Genomic DNA, 22,208 nt, shown 5'->3' with positions numbered 1-22,208 from the left:
TTATTGAAAATTTTCAGGAGAAAGAAACAAAATATATATATTTTCCTGGTTAAACAAATAACTGAAGTGGTAATAGCAAAAGACTTAACATTTCATTAATCAAAACTTTATGTCTACCTGAAAAAATATACATCAATCTGTTCTAACTATTAACATGGAAAATTAGTATATTAAAAGAAATATCAAGTGTCCTTGAAAACTATATTAAAAATATTTTCTCATTCATAAGTTGAAAGTGATAGCCACAAAGGTGTTCATTTTTTTGCAGGTTGTCAAGGTATTTCCACATTTAAACTGATGTACATTATAATTTCTTACTTTCAGGATCAGAATAAAGATTGTGACAATCTAAGAAACTGATATATATCCATTTTAAAAATAATTTAGATAAATAGTATTCTACTTTAAGAAAAAAGTACTTTTCCAGTTTATGTCTTCCTCTCAACAATTTAATAAATACAAAGTCATGTTTACCTTCATCTAAATGGAATTTTGGTAGCAAAACCATGCTTTGTATACAAAATTAAGATAACAACATAGTGATTGCCTTATGCTTTAAAAAGTTAGCTAAAATGGAAGTATTGTCAGTAAATTAATAGTTTTGTCATCTCTCATCTGTATTTCACTTATTTGCTGGTATTTTGATTCAGTTATCTAAATGAAGTCAGAGAGACTGGAAAAGTGTTAGTTTTTGTGATAGATTTATCTACAGAAGGACATTTGTGAGACTGTCAAGGTTGATTAGGAATGAGGCAAAAAGATGAAACAGTTTTGCTAGAAAAACTATGTCAACCACACCTCCACATATGTATAAAGTTTAAAAGTTATGACTTAGATTTTAGAGAATGAAGTGTCACAAACCCATTCTCAATGAATCAGAAAGCTTTGTACCCATTGTCCCTTTTCAGAAGCTATGAATAATATGTTGTTTTTAAAAAAAACAGCTTCCAGATTAGTGCATTCAAAGGTTCCTAGAGCAAGGCCTAAGTTTTCAAAAAGAGAAACTAAATTAATGTGAAATTCTAGTTCCTGAGAAAAGCTAAACACCATTTCAGTAATTAAGTAATTAAATAAATAAATACAGAAATAAAATCAGCATGTATTTCTCTTATTTTTATTTTTTAAAGTGGTTTGTCAATATACATATTTTTTTCAATTTATTATAAAATTAAGAATGAATTTTCTACCTATCCTTCCTTTCACTTTGCTAAAATTCAGACATAAATACAAAGTAAAGGCAGTAAAATTTTTAATCCTTTAGACAACTATAAGTTTTCCTTAAATATTATAAATATTACAGAAATATACTGAAGAAACCCAACATGCATGAATGAAAATGGCAAACTCCTTTTTCCTATTCTATCAGAGGGATTCTGTTTTGGGTAATTTTGAAAAGAGAAAAAGAAATTTGTTCGATAACTCAAATGCTGACAAACCCAAAACTTTCCATTTTTAGCTTATAATGCACTTGATTTCTTTATTGTTTAAAATAATTTCTGAGTCAAAATCCATAACCAACCTTTATAAATGCACATGAGATAGTGCAATACAATCCCTCAATGTTTTAAGCATATCTTTGATGACATGAAGCTCAAGGCACAAAAGTGACATCAAGTTAGAGAAAGCAGTCTCGACAAAACATTCATTAGAAGAAGATTTTTTTTTTGTCAGAACAGCACAGTAGAATGTCACCAACCAAAGGAGCCTGTGATCAGAGGGCAACTCTTCCTTCAGTGGTTTACACTGCAGCCCCACCTGAAAAATTAAGATTGAACATTCAGTATTTCCACTGTGGATGCTCTTTGCCAGCTTTTCAGAGTATTTTTTGCTTGAGACAACAGGTAGAACCTTGTATCCCCAGAGACACATGGACAGCCCTCCCCATTTGTCTCACTCCCCATTTCTAGAGGGCTGTGGGATCACTGACCTGATGCTTTAGTCACATTCTGGCCATAGAAACGGAGGGAAAATGAGTGACTTTAGGGACCCTGAGGGCATAAACAGCCTTCACAGCCCTGACCAGCCTCTTCCAGGGCGTCCAGGGCTATATTACAGCTGGATTTCCCCTATGTAACCCTGCCCAAGCCTTCCCACAGTGCCTAAGCAGCAGCAGCTGCCCTGGAGCCTGCCACGGTACTCCTAGACTTCCTGAAGTGCCAGGGGATTACACAGATCTCTTAGAAATGCCTGTGAAGCTTCTCCTGCATTCCACTTATTTCTTAGCTATTAGTTTCATTAGAGAACATATAATGTGAATTAGAGATTTAAATTGCCCTCTATGACAGCAAAGGGCCAGGCCCAGGCTGTTCCCACAGAACCACGAGCCAAGGGCAGCCAGCGCATGGCCCAGGCTGTTGCCTCCCTGGTGGTGGGTGTGCACAGAGCAGTGGTGATGGCAACTGGGCCAGCCATCATCAGGTGAAGACAAGGCAACTAGTCAGGCCACAGGCCAAGCCAGGACACCCAGCCAGCCACCTGGACTCAAGGCTGGGACAGGTGTGTGGGGATGTGGTACAGCCTGGGGCAGGAAGCCTATCCAGACCAGAGTGAAAATGCGGGTCCTGGCCAGAGGGTACATGGGGTACCCCTGGGGAGGCTGATCTGAGGCAACCAGGCTGTTTTCCACATGCAGAGCCACAACAGTCAGGCACTTCTGTGGTGGCATTGACCTCACACCCTGTAATTTCCTTCACAAAGTGATGTATATCCATCTTCTGGGCATGTTATGGCTTCTCCTTGATGAAGAATATTAATTACCAGTGTGTCTTAGAGACCAATGAGGCTCATTAGGACAAGATTTTTAAATGCCTTTATTCCTGCCCTGTTTCTGCCCCCACTCAAATTGTTTATCAAATTCCCATCTACTTGAGAACTAAATCAGTGGGAAACTGATTTGGTCTTACCACGTGGTTTGAAACAAAGTCTCTTATTCTTGTAAGCAGAGTAGGCTGCTATCGATCCAACAACCAATATTACAAAGGCAGAAATTACAGGCGATGTAACTCCAGCTATTAATCCTGAATCTGTGGAAAAAGAAAGGTTTGGCTTTTATTTCAGAGGCATTGAAATAGTTTGACTTAAGCATACTGTCTACTAAAGTATGCTTTTACCAAACTGTGAGAACTGTTTGGTGAAACAATAGAATTAAGCAGATGAATAGAAATTATGTTACATTACAGCTGGTGTGAAAATGTTGTCTTAAAGCCTAATTTAGTATATATGCTACTTTTATAAGGCTAACATTGTTTTTCTATATCATGATGATCAGAAATGAATTGTAGAATAAATGATTTACTCTATACCTGTGTTTCCTCCATGATTGAAATGATGCTCCTCTTCTCCTGGAATAGAGGGTGAAGTTTCATCAAAGAAATGTTTGTCAACTTGTTTTGAGAACTCAGCCTTTTGCTCAGCAAAGTATGATTTTGTATAAGAGGGCAAAAGGTGCAGCTTGACAGGACCGCAAAGAGGAGCTCCCATTTAGTCCTCACTGACAGCTGTGCTGACTGGAGGAGTAACTTCATCCTCCTGAGACTTCATTTTTGGAGAAGAATATTATCATCTAATAGAAGTGTCATACCTAGCAGTCTGCATCAAACTGATTTCACAGGGAGTGGGAGGCCAGTATGCTCTGGCTATTCTGTGCTACCAGACAATCAGATGACTTATCTGTAATTTAAGTCAAGATCTGGTGCATCTGCTTTCAGTTCTGGGCAGAAACCCCTTGCTTTGGGACTGTCCTAGCTGAATTCAAAGGGATAAATCCGGCAGGGTTCTGCCATGTGCCAGAATGCTACAAAATGTTTAGGAGTATGTTTCAAGTTTTAGCTTCAGGCTCATAACCATGTTTTTTGGTGAAGAATAGCTAATCTAAATAAAAATGTCCCTCAGAGACAAACAGATTACCACTAAAGCAAAACCAAACAGCTCTGATGTACAAGTGTTAGGAAGAAGATGCAAGGGGAATTGGGAAATGCTACCTGTTATAACCGGTGGTAAAGGCTTCCCATCAAGGAGATCTGAGTCATCAAAACCTCCTGCAAGATGAAGATTAAGATTCTGGTTGCAAAATTATCCAATCAATGTAACCCCTCCAGTTCCCTTGTCCACTCCTTTTTTAATGTTCTAGGGAAGCATGAGAGACCTCTGAAATCCCAACTTCGACACAGTATTTGGGTTGTCTTGCACTGAATGGTCACCTACCCAAATTCACCTGAAAGCTGAAGCACTAACACTGTTGGTACCTGTTCTCCACCTGTGGGATATGTGGACTTGGGCTCTCAGTAGCACATATCCTTATATAATATTGACATCTCGAATTCCAGTGGTTCCTGAAGCAGAAAGTCAATGGGTCCTTTCTAAGAAAGACTCCAGAAGGACATGCCCATGGCTCACCACTACAGTCATACTAGAAGTAAATACAGGATACATGGTGGTAGCCAGGATAGATGTGCCGATTTCATTTTATTTAAGTGGATGTCCGGGATCACACTCAAAACAATACAGGTTTACATCCCTCTCCTCAGTCCCACTAGCTGGATGCCCCAGAGCCATCTCAGATGTACATCTCAGTACAGATTTGAACACAGACTTATCCACATCCTGTGGCTAGATGTCAAATTTGAACCATCTCATAGTGCAGTGTATACACGCCCAAAACAAAAATGTAAACAAAGTGTTAGTCTCATGCCACTTAGAAGCCAGTATCTCACATTTTGGGCAGACAGAAAATCTTTATGGTACCAACACTAAAGCTCAGAAAATCTTTCCAAAGACTGGAACAGTCATTAAAAAGGGAGATGATGGGAAAGGATGATAAAAGCTATTAATAAAGAAATAAGAGAGTAAAGTCTTAAAAATATCTGCTCTGAACAGTTCATAGGGCTAGATTTTCTTAGGAGAAAATATTCTTACCAGAATTACTATAACTTCCTGGTCGTGGTGGAAGAGGTGGGTATAGAGGTTTTCTTGAGATGTCACCTATTGATAATTAATATTGTTAGATGGTTGAATGGGCAAAACTGGGAACTTTAAATAAAAAGTATGATAATTTGAGATTTTCTACCTATTTCTAATTTGTCCTCCAGCGAATTAAGAAAAGGACCTTGTCACTAGTTAAAACTACTTAAGCATTATATCAACAAATAGCTAGCTACTAAAACTGATTTGGGAGTGAACGGGGAATGTTTTCTAAATTAAAACATGAGAAGAATTCATGAAAATGTTGAAGGAAAATATTTAATGTATTTCTGGCAAGTGCTAATGCTGTTTAATGCTGACAGCTCGGAGATACAATGTGTTAGTTGAGTGTCAGTGGTTCAGTTTTGCAGAGCTGACAAAGAAGCTGGTGTTCCAGGCTGGGCCAGAGGTAACAGGTCATGTATGTGCCATCAGCAGGTATTAATAAAATCTGCAGATTAGTTTCACCTAACAGATGCTGAATTTATCTAATGCATGATGAAATTTCTGCTCTTGAACTCTGCAAAATGAACTCAGACTTCAGCTTCATTTTTTTTTAGGACTTTGTGCTAGCATTTGCCATAGTATTGGAAAGAGATGCATTGGCTAGAGCAGGAGATCTGACTCATAGCAGTTTCCAAACTGCACATACAGTGCTGGAGTAGCAAGAGGTCACTCAGGTCAAAACCTGCAAAATTTAATGTCCAGGGCTGTTGCTCTGCGTATGTAGAGTATGTCCTCTCTTGCAATTCTTTCTTCAACCAGTTCAGTCACATATTTAACTGTTCTCATAGCCAGACAGAGAATTTAGCTCTGACTAAATCAAAATTAGGTCACAGAAATAAATAGAACTTTCTCTCCCCCTCCTTAAATCTTTCTTTCACCTTCCAAACATGCCAGATGCCCTTTCAACATGTTTTCTCTTGCCTAGCTGCTAAATAGTATGCTTCTGTTTCTAAGTAGCATTAAGGTTCAGATTCAGCAAATTATTTAGATCTGTGCTAAACTTCTTGTGAGTATAGCCTACAGCTAATGGATTTTAGGTAAAGTCTTAAAACTTTGCTGAATCAGACTTCGTCCAATGAATTATATTCAATGGAAGAAGGGACTTGCTCTGTTTCAGCTCTCTGTGTAATGAACTAAGACTCACTATGGCACAAAAGCTGAAAACTACCAATCCCATTTTTCATTTCTGTTGTGTTCCTGCACTTATTCAGCCTTCTCTAAGGATAAAAAGACATATTCCATGTCACAGCTAATGAAAAATAATGTATTCAGAAATACTGATAATGAGATACATATCCCTAACCTCATTATACCATGTATGAATGTCAATTAAGAACCTGAGCTGTAAATGGAACAAAGAAATAAAAAACAAGGGAAACATCATTTGCCATCCTCAGAGTGAAAACACTGGGTTTATTGAAGATACTTAAGCTATTAATTGATAATTTACTCAATATACTGAACCCATCCTCTCATAACAGTACTCATTAATAACTTGCAGGAATTAAACAATTAGTATGGGCAGGAATAAATGACAATATACACATGGGAATTATTAATAAAATTAATCTTCGGAATGTGTGGACTAATAAACCACAGGCATGAAGTGCCACTGGGGAACCTGGAAATGGGAAAACACAATATAAAAGGTGTCATTCTCTAAGATCGAAACTACTAAACCAGACCACTGAGGCAAGTTCTGTGCGATGGGCTAAGAAGTAATTTTTCCTTTGTGTGACTGTGATTCAAGCGGAACCTTAGGCTTTGATTCAATACTACTTGCATTTTGGATAATTTGAGTGTACAAGAACCTATCTAGAGTACTTCACATCCTTGGTATATCTCTAAACACACTAAACAAGTGGTGTAAAAATTCCTAAAGCCAAGAATTTATATGCTTCTGTACAGTACTGTGAATACTTCCTAGGTCAGGTCTGGGTGTTACAGAAATACCTGGCAGTTAACAGCATATTACAACAGTTGGACTTCTTCAAGCTTAAGCTGTATCAGCAGTGCTCATCTCTGAAACATTCCTTCCTGAATTTCTAATTTGCCATCACTAGAGTTACAAGAAGCTCAAACCTCTCCATCCACTGTTACCTCTGATTCCTAATCTTAGGCAGATTCATTTTTGGTAGCTGAAGAAACTACAGCCATCACCTGTTGTCTTCAAACTTCTGTCAGAGGACACCTTCCTGAACCATCCCAACCGAATGGGCCAAGCTCCCCACCCCCAGCCATTCCTGGGGTGGTCTATCATGGTAATGTAAGCCACAGCTGACTTCAGTTCATGCAGGTAGGCCAGTCTTGAAGCTCTTAGGTAGCTGGCAACCAGATGCTGTCCCCACTCTGCATGATGGCCTTGGGCAGAAGGGCTGCATGTACAGGAGCTGGAATGACTCTCATTACCATAGCTCCTCCCACAGTATTGCAATCTCTTTTCACAAATTAGGCAGAGTTGAGAAAAAGACTACAAAAAATGCCAACATTGTATTTGAGGAAAGAAGAGAGTACTTACCCCCACCAAGAGCATCTCCTAAATGTAGATCATTGTCTAAAAATGAATTGGAGGAAGATGCAGAAAAGTGAGTTAGACACAACTCTTGTGGGAAATGAAATGTTAGTTTTAATAGAACATGTGCAACTGAATGTTTGACAAGCACCTTTTTCAGGTTAGTCCCAAAAACTTACCTAAGCTATTACACTTTTCTTTAAAACTCTAATAGAATCTAGTAGTTTCTGCACACTAATTGACAAATGATACAGTATTTTCTACTCAAAATACAAAGAGTTTTTTTCTTCTGTAAATGATGTCAAAATAAATCTTATAGTTGAATCAAGATCAATACCTCTAATATATCTGCAAGCACACAAATAAAATTTGCTATGTTAACATAATAAACCTATTTTTAAAATATGTTGTGCTGTATCTATTTTTTAAATATGCTAAATTGTCAACACCTATGTCTGTGGTTAAAACTGGTATATGTATGTTTGGTGTAAGTGTAATTTATTGAACTCCAAAAACTGAATACCCATTTCAAGAACAAATACTAGGAAGAAATAAACCTACTTGAAGAGAGAGATTGAATCAACTAATCTATGTAAGGGTCATGGTGACATAAAAATTTTGAATCAGGCATTCCAATGCACCTGTCTGAGGTTGAGTGATAGCCTAGTTTTTCTCTGCCTGAGCTAGAAAGGTTTTAAAATAGACTTAAATGTCTGCATGTGCATGTTACACAGAAAATCAACAGGCTGCAACCATTGCCCCATCACTGTACATGTGTCTCGCTGTACCTGGGATGGAATTTTCCATCCAATAAACAACTTGTCTATGAGCTGCAGATGCAAAAAGAGGAACTCTGTTTCCAACATACGGATGTGGATATGAGTGTGTGGGTGATATTTTAAGGTGTATATGGAATGATGGCGAGTTCTGAGAAAAATACATTAGATGGATGCCATAACTCCAAGAATCCCTTTCTTTACACTTATAAATGTGGAATGCTACAATAAATCAGAAGAAATGGGACAGCAAAACCTAACTTAATTTTGACACCAGTGCTTATTGCCACAGACAATTCGATAGACTCTCAATTAAATAAATATATTTTTCATTATAATTGTGTTAGAATTCCCAAATCACCACCCAGAAATCTGCCTTCTTGTGTTCTTTATATCCAGCAGGAGTGAGAAGCTGCTTTTGCACAATATCTAGTTATCTAGTCTCATTTGTGTGGCAACTCAGAAATGTTTTGGTGTCACAAGAAATCTGGCAGGAAAGTGATCAAATTCATTCTACATAATTTGGTTTGTTCTTGTCAGGTGTTGATCCTCCCTGTGTCTGGCCAGAAGAGAGTTGCATTTCAAAAATACCTTTACCTGTCAAATAGTAACACTGAGAGAAGGAATAAATTGAAAACTGGATTCAATTTATTATTGATATGAAGAATTCATGTAAAATTTAGGGTTCTGTTCTGGAGGGTTCATGCAGAGATTTGTTGCATAAATGCTAAGGGTGATATGAATGAAATACAAATGGAAATGCACATGTCTGTAGGGACCATAAAAATCAGCAAAGTGTTAAAAGAAGAGACAATAAAGGTCACTATTCCCTCCATAAAACTGAGGAATATGTTGTTTCTGTCAAAACCAGCTGGCCTATGTTCTGATAAGATGACAGTACAGATGACTTGTCAGCAGAGGAAAAGCAGAAAGAATTTCTACACCAAAGGTTGCAGCATATCACTACTTTTCCTGATCATCCATCCAGAAAATAAGACTTGGACATAGTCTGTGTATTCCAAACAAGCAAAACCAGATAGTGGGCAGCAACCTGGCATAGGGTTCAGAGACAATGAAGTAAAAAATATTATGAGGCAAAAGAACCTCTCCATAATACCTGATTTCTCCTAAAGGATATAAAAGATCTGTACATAAACAAGCTCGTCATTCCTGATCACGAAGAACCTCAGAGACAGGATAAGAGCTCAATAGCTAGCATATCTTGTCCCATATTGCACATGATGCTCACCAGACCACCTAAGCACATATACCTCGGTGCTCATGAGCACATGGGTTTGAGGATATGGCTTAATTAAATCAAATGCAGGATGAATGTGAGCGGGTAAAATCAAGTTATTTTGAGATTTTGTAAATAAATGTTACCTTCTGTTAAATTTTGTGATGAATTTTGTTGCACTAGGAAGGTACCTACTGGAGAGCTTCAGCTCAGGCAGAAATGTGTGGGATGCCCAGAGGACATGGCCTGTGTAGTAATTGGCCTCAACTGACCAAAAATCTCAGCCAGCCTCACCTCTCAATGGTATTGACTGAACGAGACATAGAGGCAACCCTGACATTAAGATGAATCATTAGGCAGATGCTGAAACATACTATTGTTTCATTTTTCTGCACTTTCCAAATCCAATAATTGATTTTTAACACTGTGGGCTTGGGCTTTTTAAAACTCTCTGCAAACCTCTCCAGTGCTGAAAGAGATTCCGAATGGTCTGTAAAATGTGGAGTTCTTCCTTCTCAAGAATTAGTGCAGTGGATTCAAATCATTTGGCAGTCACATCTCAAACAGATTTCTGAGTCCTTAAAAATCAAATTCATTTCACCTGACTGAGGCAGCTTCAGTGCAGATATTGGAATACCTAAGCTACCTTTAAATGTGACCAAGGACAGAGTATTTTAGGCACAATTCAGGTAACTTACTTGAAATGTTCACATTAGGATGAGATCAAATCCACAATTAGTGCAGTATTTTAAAATAGACAGAGACTTCTAATATAGGCCAAACACAGATTTTCTTGGCCAAATGAAGTGGGAAGGAAGAATGCAACTACTAAAGGATCCAGTAGCTACCACATTCACAAAATGCTGCCCCTGTTTGTTCAAAGAGCAAGCCTTTTGTTGTGTGGAAAATATAACTGCTTTTGTGTATCGCAAGTCTTACTGCACTGTTTATCCAGAAAAAGACCGAAAGCTGTTGTGTGGGTTAATGTTATCCAGCATTTTCCAATTCAAATATCACTGGCCAGTTAGGCTGTAAAGCCTTATTGGAAGTGGTAAAGACTTGTAAATGGTAACTGTGAAAAAACCACTTACTTTATATAAAGAAGACAGCTATAATTTAAATAATCTCAGCTAAAGTACAGTAGCAAAAATTATCAAGAATCTCATGAGACAGTTTCTTACATATACAAAATCAGCTTTGTGACCCATTATTACTCACTCAGCACAGGCCTTGTGGGTCTTCTGATCACCGTAGGCTTCCTTGTAATTATGTCATCTGGTGGACACAACGACACACCAATAAACAATAAGCTTCAACTTAACAAGAGCAGATATCTGCAAATCTAGACAGCTGTTTATCACAGCAGAAGCTAAAAATGAAGGGATGTGTTTTCAAAGCCATTTTTTGTTTGTTTATTTTAAAGAAGTCTTTCATTTTATGACAGAAACATTGAAATCTAGCATTTTCTAGTTCTGTATCTCTTTAACTTAAGTGGTAGCCACTTCATATTCCATTCCTCAATGAAAAAGACTTAAGATTTATTATGGGTGTAAATGCCATAGTAAAATAAGGACGTGAGATTTACATACCTGGGTGATCAAGGGCATCAGCTAAATCAAAATCGCCTTGACCTATAAGGAATGTGACAAAAAAAAGAGACACTAAGTCAGTGGACAGGTTTCCATGACCTCCAGACCTGAGGGCTCTGTACAGAGCCAGAACACCAGTAAGAGGCAAAAAACCCCCCATCCAAACTGGAGCAGGCACAGAACAAGCTGTCAGCTGTCATCCCCGTGCTGTGCAGTCCTGAATGACTGTGAGAGATGGGCTCATTTAATTCAAAGAAGTTATTTGTTCGGGTAGTGCAAGGAGAAGCTGCTCTCTCATGTTATCTATATTCATCTGCTGTGCAAACATGCCTTTGAAGAACACAGGTTGCCTGTTATAGGGCACAGGACTATTGCCAGGAGACAGCTGAAAATAGCATTCAGTGTGGTACTTGCAAACCAAAATCATTAGGTGAGAATTTTTAATATCTTCATTATTATTTTACTAGCACAGCTTCAGAGAGCAGCTTTACTGGCAAACCTGTGATCACTTGTAACACAAATCAATTTTCTTTTTTTAATTCTTCTTGTGACATGGGCCAGAAGTAAAAGATATTAAGATGTGTTTACTTAATTTAGTTTCCCTGTACGTTAAAAAGTCTGAGAAGTGAGAAAAAAAAATCCTTCCTGTTCTGTGTTAGGTGACCATAATGTCTTTAAATGTCAAAGCAGGGCAATTAGCACCCTGACTTTTGAAATTAGCAGGTAAATAAAACTCGAAAATGTTTAAAATATATAAACTGAAGCAGACAACTTTGAACAGAACACACACAGTTATTCATGTGAGTTTTACTTTCAACTCTACAATCTGCCACTTTCCTTTTAATACACAGTGTTCAAGAAACACCTCTTTGCAGAATATGTATCCATTAGTTTTCATCCAGGCTGAAACTGCATCATCCTTGTGTTTGCATTCCAAATACAAGATCAGCTGGCACAAACTGACAAAAAGTCTTGACATGTCATGACTTCCCTAAACAGAAAAGTATTACTGTGCTCTATCGAGTAAGCCTCAAGATGCTCTTGTTCTGCATCTGTTTATTTTCCCATCTAAAAAGCTTAATACCAAACTCTTCATTGAAGTGTTTTTCTTGATAAGTCTTGAACACTTCACAGCAAGAAAGGCATTGTTGTTCAAGTGGGGAAACTGAGCAACAGAGAGAGGCTGTCAGAGGTTCTTCAGCGCAACTGTGCTCTGGCTTCAGCTCAGCTCCCTGATCTTGACAGGTGCTGTACATCTTCATGGCATTCTTTTCATTAATCACTGTTCCTGAATAATAGCTCTTGTTGTGTCAAAGAGCTCCCAGAAAGATTAATTATCAGTGGTGAAACACTGTGTGATCCTCAAATAACAGTCAGCACAGGAGCATAAAGTAGAAATGTTTTGATTCCCGTGATTATTTTAATGTGAATCTGTGAACTTAATTATAGCTGGGGTCTGACAGAAGAGATAAAGCAAGGTTGGAATGCAAAGTAGCAAATGGCTTCTAAAGCAAATCTGTCCCTACAAAATATTATGAAGAACCCATGTTTGGTAAGGAAAAATAGGTAACAGCATAAGGTTTTCCCACTAATATTATTAGAGTAGCATTTTATCTCTTATAATTTGATCTGTTCTCAGTGTGTCACCTTATCCTGCCACCTCTCCTTCTGGTGCCCTGGCCACTAACCTTGCCGAGTCCAGTAACCATTGGATGGGGTCTTTAGGTGGATAATATTAATGGAATTTATAGAATGACTTGGGTTGGAAAGCACCTTAAAGACCATCTAGTTCCAACTCTCCCTGCCATGGGCAGGGACAACTCCCATTAGACCACGTTGCTCAGGGACCCATCCAACCTTCCAGGGATGGGGCATCACAGCTTCTGCGGGCAACATGTTCTGGCACATCATGACCCCTACAGTAAAAAAAAAAAAAAGTGTTCCTAAAATCTAATTCAAACCTACTCTCTTTCAGTTTAAAGCCACTACTAAAGCTATATTGTAAGACACTGACAGGTTGTTTTTTAAGTATGAACCCATTAAATATATAAATACATAAAATAGATAAGTTGCTTCATCAGAATATATTCCCTGCCAGAGCCCTGAGTGCACAACCAGCTTTTATTGGCCTTGAGTCCCTGTCCATGGGCTGTCACACCATGCTGCTCCCCAGCCACAGAACCATTTGATCTTGATGCAGGCCACTACCAGCAGGCTGACATCCTGGCATTGCCTTGACTTATATGGTCAAATTATATGTTTATGAAGCATTTCTTCAGTGCCAGGAGTATAAGCAACTTAAATTTGACTGTCCTTTGATTTTGTCCTCTGGTTAAATCCTCACTTGATCAACATCCTGAGTGCTGGAGGAGGCTGTCTGACCTGAGCCCCACTGCCACAGGATGCTGTTGTCAGGGCTAAAACCATTTCACATTGGACTGAGCCACCAGAAATAATTTTGTAACCATAATCAGAACATGAGTCATCGGAAATAATTTTGTAATAGCTCTTGGCAAAACCAAGAATAGCTCTTGGCAAAACCAGCTTCGTTACAGGTCCTGACACGCAGGAACTAACAATATGGAAAGCAACTACTGAGGTCCTAATATTGCAAAGAGAATGTGACAAAATCATCTCATGAAGGAAGACTGGAAAACTTCAGGTACTATATTTCTTTGAAGTTAGAAAAAAATAAAAATAGGAGGTGGACTCTAATAAGAATTCAAGCAAGATGATGCAGATGCTTTCAATTGCTTGAGAACTAAAGCAAAACAACAGACTGAAACAGTTACTAACATCTGCCCTTCTACTGGACAACAACAACATTTCCCTCTCCTATTGTATGTCTGTTCTGTCATCAAAAACCTGGGAAAAGGCAAAAGGAGTTGTTTTGAGACTGCAAGGGAGAAATAGAAGAACGCTAAATCAATTTTAAGAAGAGAAATTTTTCAGATTGATATTTTAAAAATTATTTCTGACAATAAATCTAGCAATAAAAAGAAACAGACACCAACACAGAATGACTGCTTGGGAGGAAGACAGGAATCCACACTGAAATCTCTTTAGCTGTGTAAATATAAACCTTGACAGATGGGCAGTTTGTATGTGGACATCTGTGCAGCATTATAAGTGATATTACAATAAACCAAAAGATGGTTTAGACTTCCATCCCAACTTCCTCTGATAATAGGATCAAATGACCACAAGGACTAGGACTTTGTGGAGCAGAATTTTAAATGCTCATTACTACTTCTGAGACTGTACCTAGACATTTTAAGAATCTAATTTTGGAGGATAACAGATGGTTAAATAGCTGAACAGCCCAGACTTCATTCACAAAAGGGTGCATCTAAAAACAAAACCACATTAGAGACTTGGAATATTTAGGTCAATAAGAACTGCAGTCACTTCAGAGAACTTTGAAGATAAATGACAAGGTAAATAAATTACTGAAGCTTCTCCACAGAATAAACAGACTGAAAGAAATTCATTTTCCACATATAAAAATAACCCTTTTTTTTGGATCAGCTTCCATAACAGAAACAGCTAGAAATATACTCATGAAAATGAGAATGAAAGACATTTTAGTGGGGTGAAAACAGCTTTGTGCCTTTGGGGTTTTTATTTGATTGGGGTTTTTGTTTATGCTTCTTGCTGTTTGTTTTGTTGGTTGAAAAAAGTTATGAGACCTGAATAGTTATGAAGATATTTAGCTATGCAGGAGGTAACAGAGTTATTTCTGTTATTACTACTTTGGGCTAGTATGCTATTTCTTGGCATAACTTCTAACCTTTCTTCTGGGAGTATCCATGTTTTGACAAAGAAATAAAATTACTGTAATACTGGTTTTTACTGGGTGGTCCTCAATGACTCATAACAGAGAATCTGAAAAAATGCTTATAAGCATTGCCTAACACCGCAAAACAGTCCTTATCTGCAAATGAGAAAATGCAAAGCTAAGAAGGCAAGCCTTCCAGATGGATATATGGATTGTATTGAGAAAGGACCTATTTTAATTATGTTTATGCTAGCTGCTCAAACACAATGAACTATAATAACAGCAGGACTTTTGCTAGCACTGACAATTTTATTTGGGATGTAACTCCCTCATTCCCACCCAAGACCTGTAGCTGTGCCAGTAAAAAAATGAAGTGTAGACCCAGCCTAACCTTTGTAATATCATATGTGGAAGGCTGGTGGTATGGAGACTGTTGCGGTTGCTGTTTGCCACAGAGATACTAAGACAGTTTTAAGTAATTTCCCTTGAATATAAGACACATCCTGCTGAAGCACCATGGAGCTGAAGTCACCTTACCCTGCCAAGGCAGTCAGTCCCCTGCAAAGTCCTCAGGCACATGTGCATTTAATGTTCGCAAGCTTTGGCCCATATTAGTTTCCTGAAAATGTGACACAAATATCCAGTAGCTAAAATGCAGACAGGAGTGTCTTTTGTCTATGATTTAATTTGTTACCTAATTGTTAGATGGATCCATCACCCTTTAACTATGTAGCTGTTTGATCACAAGGGTCTGAGGTCCCACAGCTTTTAAGGAGGATTTACAAGGAACAAGGTTGGATTCTGCAGGTGAGTGTTACCAGTCCATCATTACGACTGTGGTCAGAAGTTTTCTGACAGAAAGCTACCATGACATCACTCTGCAATTTCTAATTTCCCTAAGTAGGCTCAGTCCTGCACTGAATCCATACAAGCACAGCTTGTGGTCCTTAAAATGATGCATATTTAAATAAGACAGCATGAATATTGCTAAGTGAGAATCTGGTTATGTGACAAATGAAATTAACTTCTCAGGCTTTTAATATGTACAGTGTAGTATTAAAAATGAAGCTAAGATCCATGAGAAAATGTATTTTTATGTGTTTATACATACATCTCAAATGCATAGATGCATATGTGTGTTAGATAAATAATTTTGTTATTAATATTATTAAATTATTATGATTAAATTAATTGGTTTTGAGTGCATTACTAGCAGTCATATGATTGGTATGGTATTACCTGTGCTACAAATAAATTAGAAGCAACTAACTTCAAATTGTGAGCTAGATAGAAAGGGAAAAAAAGCTTATTTTACAGTATTTAAAGACATGAACAAGTATGATTTCTTCGGTGTAATTAAATAAGAATTGTTTTGTGAATACAATGAGCTTAAAACATTATGAAGCTGGCAGAGACTGGGGAAGAAGTGAATGACTCAAAAAAATGAGAACAAAAATTTTCTAAAAGGGAACAATATGTTACCAAAATCACTCATGAGACCCATTTTATGTACTTTTTAGCTAAAATAGTAAGTTATTCTTTGCACAGACCATTTCTGATTATAATAAAATCATGAGACCTATTTCCTCTGTAATGAGAAAATGGGATGGATTTTCCCATGCATATGATTCAGAACACACCCTTTTATTGATCCAACTTTATTCAGGAAGCAATTATGTTTGTTTAAAGGAAATTACTCATTTAAGAAAAGTTTTGAGAGAACATTAAAGTTTACACCCCAGAGTGGACACTGTGGACAAAATCTCAATTAGCAGGAACTATTTCTTTCATGTAATACCCTTATGATCCATATTTCCTGATGAGGTTACTGTAGCTTGTTTTTCCTTCATGACCCTTTAGTTTCATAAACAATGATTGCCACTACAACTCCTCGATGCTGGGGTGGAAAATGAGTATGCTTTAAAATCTATAATTAAGACCTAAGATCCAGTATATAGACCACAACATGTGGCCTGATTATTGGCTTCATGTTTTTAGCTAGGCCACTTCTGGCTGTAGTTTGAATTCAAGGGAAATTAAAAGGACTGTCTCACTTATTCAAACAAGAACACATTTAAATAATTACCAGCAACTTAGATGGGCTAATAAAGCAAGAGTGGCAGCATTGCTTTAGCTCTGTGCAGCATGGTCTCATCAAACAGGAAAGAAAATCTTCTAGCTCTATGATATTCACTTTGCTCTGGACATACCAAGTACACTGGTAAAACACATGCAAAATACCTCTAGATCTTCAGCAGGGGTAGCACAGATCTCAGTAGTGCTATCCTGTAACTTAACATCAAGTTGAATTTGTTTCAGGAATTCTGTGCCCCCTGAAGTCACAGTAGCCCATTAGCATAAATATCTATATTACTTCCAAAGGGGTTAGTAATATTGCCAAATTGAAGTGGATGATCAGATTCTTTCCTTGTGTGTTTATGATGCAAGACAGCAATAAAGCAAGGCCTGCCTCTTCTCTCTTTCATGCCATTAAGAACATGTTTTCCAGAAAAGAATGATGCTGGAAAGATTTGCTGGACGTAAGCAAGCAGGTCTGTTCAGCAACAAAGTGTCTACAGAGTAAATGAGAAATACAATTAGACTCCCTTCTCAGGGCTGAAGAAGCCTCTGCACGTGCCACCACAGTGCACAGAGAAGCCTCTCAGAATAACCCTGGACAGAGGGTGATGGAGCATCAGTTTTTATCTGAATTTCTGAAGCAAGAGACTTCGAAGAGGATCTGACAGCTTAGTCTTCCACAGAGAACTGAAATGAAGAGCCTTGTCATGGTCATACAAAATGTTGTGAATATCTTGGTTGGATTTATGAACAAAGAGCCAGTTTCTTTCTTTTACCATTGCACTCAGGAAACAAAATGGTCTGTAAGACATTTGCGAATAGAAATATCTGGCTCATATCTCAACTTCTGCTCCTTGCAGATGGTAGTCTGCAAGATGGAGCTGCAGTTTTGATGCAATAGAGATTGTGATCCTGGGGGCTTTGTTGCTGTTAACTCAGGACTGTTCCTGATGTGGAGTGTATGCTCCTGGTTCCTTCACCACTGGTGTTGTAAGACCTGAGATGTAAGGAAGGAGACCTGGGATGTAAGGAAGGACTTTGCTTTAATTTTTCTGCTAATCTTAGTGCCTACTCTGGCCTTTGTTTTCATTTAATATGGAGCATTGCTGCCCTTTAAAAGTATATTGCTGTGATTTTACTTCCTACATAAATTCCTCGGGAATTAAAAATCTATTGATGACAGACAAAGCTTATTCAATGGAAGTGGGACTGTTATATTTTCATATTTTCATCCAAGTCCTTTCTATCATCCGAGATGGTGTTTGCCTTCATGAGATACTGTGCTACAGATCAGCTTTTAGAGAGTATTTTCCCATAACATTCATAGACGTCAGCCTGTGGAAATGAAGGAAGACTAATCAAGACAATCTGAACCTCCCTTCTCTTAAGGGCCTATTTTTATTGATTTCTAATCTTGAAAGAATTCTGACATTTGTTTTTTTAATTACCATCATGGGACAGAAAGGGATTGACAATTGCTGATGCAAATGAGTTAAAATACATACTGAAAACAGGTAGGTTGGGCACTGCTGCCAGGCTTGCAATGTGGCAGCAATGTTTGAAAAGTGAATCTGAGAAGTTGAGTAACTATCCCATTTTTTTTCTCTTCTCAAGCTCTGATGTCACAACAACTCTGCCATTAGTGTTTCAGTTACTATTTCAACCAGTTCAGGGATGTCAATTTATCTCACTGCAATCACACCCTTGAATGATAACACTGACATCCCTACAGATAATAGCCGTTCTGGTATTGGGAGTGAAATAGTTTTGGAGGTCAGCAGGAGAGAATCTGTTGTCTGATACTTTCCTGCCCTCGCTCCCGTGAGTGCTTCAGCATGTGCACAGGCACCTCACACAGAACGACAGTGAGGACTGGAGCGAGATGGAGTAGTAAGAAAAACAGGACTGTGTTTTTCACCTCTTCTATTCTGCCTCTTAACTCAAGTGAAAACTACATTATTCATAGAACTAAGTCACATAGTGTCTCAAATCCAAAGAGGTCTGTAATTTTCTCCCCATAAAGTGCCCAGCTAATTAATCAAGAATACAATTAATTTTGAGTCAAAAACTTTGTAAGCCTTAGCTGAACAGCGGTATGTGGCTTACTGGCTAGCAATAAATGCTGTTCCCTTTACCTGTGTAGCATTCCATACCTGATGGAGCAAACTTAAGGCATCTCAGACATCATCAATCTTTTCACTGTCCTTGTTACTAAGTAAACACGTGATCTATCAGCTGACCTTAAAGACCATGGATATATAGATTATGTCTATATTGGGAACCTGAGGAGCTTTCTGGACAGTCAGGTCTGAGTGAGAGTCTCACCTGCTTTCCAGGTCCATAAAGGAGAGAGCCCTCAGGTTGCACTGCTTCCCCACTGCAGGTGTGCACACAGGTTTATGGTCCAAATAAGACCCACATTATGTTTCCAACAAGTGCATGATCTCAGTTACTGGGGGGCTAGGAACCTAACTTAGTTGTGTCTCAGCACAGCCTAAGTGGGCAATGTAGAAACAGCCCAAGCTGGATTACCACATGTCAGCCCAGCCTCAGTAACTGATGTGGGATGGACTCCAGCGGAAGGTTTCATTTGGATTGGGGCAAAAGCCATTCAGACAATTAGTTGCTACAGCTCAACTTACATGGGAGCCTTCATGTAACCTACCTAGGCTTGGAAATTACAAAAGCCAAAGTAGCTTAAAATGGAAGACTGCACTGAGCATGTAAGTTTCTGAACTGTATCGGGTCTCATTTTCCTTGTGTAATATGGTCCTTTTTTATGCCATGCTTCTGTTGAGATGTGTCCATCAAGGCAATGTAGCCAACTGAAGATAGCCAGACATAAAGGAAGTGCTAAATGAGAAGAATAACATCATCTGGTCTGACTGTGGTGGCCCAGTAGTTTCTAGAAGTTATCACAGATGGTTACAGCTTAGAAAAGAATTAAGCTGCAATATAAAAAGGGGAATAATGCCACAGACATTTCTATCATGAGGACTTAGACCAGCTTTTTACCAGCATGGCCAAGCCTTTCTCATATCATGTCTTGATTGGGACTGAGAAGTGGTTCCCTGAAACATGATGAATACTTTGATGATGAAATTCAGTGTCTGTTGCTATAGATTAAAACAACTAATTTTGCTCATCAAAGTGGATTAAATAGTTTCCAGAGTCATAAGACTGTGCCCAAAGCCCACAGCAACTTTCAGCAATGACTTCTCCCCCAAAGCAGGGCCTGAACAGGCTCTAAATTAAGACATGCATAAATCAAGAATGATTAGGCTGACTACCCTTATAATTAAAATGGTAGAGTATATGGAAATTGGCTTGCTCATGCTCAGATTGTTTGAACAGAAATACTCAACATAAGACAGTCCTCCAGAACAAGAAAATCTGCATGCCAGAGATGAGAGACTGCGTGAATCATCACTGGTCACAACACGCTCATGCTACATGCAGGTCAGCACAGTCCTACTGCTCTGCTCTTTCTATGCAATGTTACTTGCTGTAGACCTCTAAATAATTTCTCATTTGTTAAAATCAAAATATTGCACTAAGTTAAAGCAAAGTGTTTTCCCTGCTCATCACTGCAAGGTCTCCTAGGGACTCCATTTCAATCAGGGGTGGTGGGAGGATCAGCAGCAGCAGTAGCTATTTTGGAACTAGTGATCAATGATAGATTTCTTCCTGCAGCCAAACACTGCACTACAAGTTTCTGAAGTAATGCTAATACACAAAAAAGAAAAGGTTACGAGTACACCATACGACAAGTGCACACAAGGATGATCCTATTTGGTTTGACATCAAAAAAGTTAAACAGAATGTTTTGCTAAAAGACCTTGTGTTTGAATATAGTTAAATGACTAAGTATGAAAGGGTTCCATTTTCCTGACTGCTATTTGTTCATCAAAAAAACGTATATAAAACGTATTCAATTCTTACCTAATCCTGCATGAAAAAATGTATGCTTGTGTGCTGAATGCATGGACTAAGGTTAATCAATTATTAATTTATAATTATTTAACCATATGCACCAATACAAAAGCATGAGAATCTTTAAACTGAATAAGAATTTGTTTTTACAAAAAAACTATGTTTCAAGGTATCAATAACCAAGAAAAGCTTTAAAACATGAAGTCAGTATTCTACTAAGGATCTCTTTGGAAACTCTTAAGTTCCTCTGGAAGCTCTCATTTTACCGCTTCCATTTAAAAAGTTTATACTCAAGTCTAAGCTTGTGAATAATTTTATGGGAGCAACATAATAGAGAAAATAAGATATTATAAAGAAGAAACTCCAACTAGCATGGCTATTATGAGCAATCATCCAAGAGATATATATCTCTTTAGAAACTGCAGAAGTACTTATGTAAACACTCTTGAATGCTTCTCATGAATTGGTAGCAACAAACAAACAAAAGGCAGCAAGCATTTCCAAATAAACAAATATATTTGTTTTAGGGGTTGGAGTTTAAGGTTTTGATTTTTTTTTTTTCATTTTTAATAATCATGCTCTAGAAATAAGCCAAGGCAAAGGTCACTTACCTCTTACATGGACTAGAAGGAAGCCAAAGCACAAAAGAAAAATACTTCTGAATTTCTCCATGCTCTTCTATGCAGTGCCTTGATTGTACCGCTTGTTTTTTTCCCAGTGATGATGTTGCAATGGCACTGCTAAGGTTTGAGGGACACGCTTAGAATCAGCGCCTCTGCCCAAAGAGGTCTCTCACCATCACATCCAAGCAACGCAGAACAGAGAGAAGTCCCTGAAAACCTGTTTGCGTACAAGACAAGTAAAAAAAGCAAACAACCCTGCTAGTGCCAAGCTGTGAGCAGCACCTGAGGTGTGAACTGTGCTCCAAGAAATCTATTTATTACCCAGGCAGGAAGCATGGAGAGCGGGGGAAGCAATGGCAGCACCCAATGAGGAGGGAGCCAGAATGCTCCGAGTCCACCTCCTCCCCGCAGGGGAAAACCAACCTGTTTGACATCCTTGCCTTCAAAGCAGGGTGTGGTGCTGTGAGAGCTCAAGTAGCTTGTAAGAGGAGACCATCTTTCTCTGAAGTGCGCTTGAAAGAATCACTCAGACATACTCTGTCCTCAAAGCACCACTTCTCTGCTCAGTTCTTGGCTTAGTAACAACTACTGATAAAGGCAATACTGCCAGCGTCTTAACCCCTAACTCAGGCTGCCATGTTAGGGAATTAGAGGCCAAGAATCTGCTTTGCAGAGACTTGGGAATTGGCTAAAGAGGGATGACAAAAAAATCTAAT

General features: G+C 38.3%; 1 protein-coding gene across 1 annotated transcript; it reads right to left on the bottom strand.

Annotated features, from left to right (window-relative positions):
• Window positions 1-1,322: 1,322 nt before the first annotated feature.
• XG (Xg glycoprotein (Xg blood group)) lies at window positions 1,323-21,541 on the bottom strand. The gene is made up of 9 exons (XM_027648346.1): window positions 21,481-21,541; window positions 11,080-11,121; window positions 10,709-10,765; window positions 7,484-7,519; window positions 4,915-4,980; window positions 3,981-4,037; window positions 3,303-3,341; window positions 2,904-3,023; window positions 1,323-1,755 (listed from the first exon to the last, which is right to left on the bottom strand). The coding sequence occupies exons 1-9, from the start codon at window positions 21,539-21,541 to the stop codon at window positions 1,739-1,741; spliced, it is 495 nt and encodes a 164-aa protein (XP_027504147.1). The 3' UTR covers window positions 1,323-1,738.
• Window positions 21,542-22,208: the final 667 nt, after the last annotated feature.

This window comes from Corapipo altera, unplaced genomic scaffold (assembly GCF_003945725.1).
Source record: "Corapipo altera isolate COAL_440 unplaced genomic scaffold, ASM394572v1 0, whole genome shotgun sequence".
Taxonomy (NCBI): Eukaryota; Metazoa; Chordata; class Aves; order Passeriformes; family Pipridae; genus Corapipo; species Corapipo altera.
Note: the sequence above shows the minus strand (reverse complement) of the source record. Positions and strands in the feature narration are given on the sequence as shown.

Excerpts from the sequence above, each read along its gene's own strand:
- XG (XM_027648346.1), bottom strand. The coding sequence starts at position 21,541 with ATGGAGAAATTCAGAAGTATTTTTCTTTTGTGCTTTGGCTTCCTTCTA. Across the intron at positions 4,981-7,483 it reads AGGAGATGCTCTTGGTGGGG|GTGACATCTCAAGAAAACCT; the intron begins GTAAGTACTCTC and ends AATTATCAATAG. Across the intron at positions 3,024-3,302 it reads CAATCATGGAGGAAACACAG|ATTCAGGATTAATAGCTGGA; the intron begins GTATAGAGTAAA and ends CTTTTTCCACAG.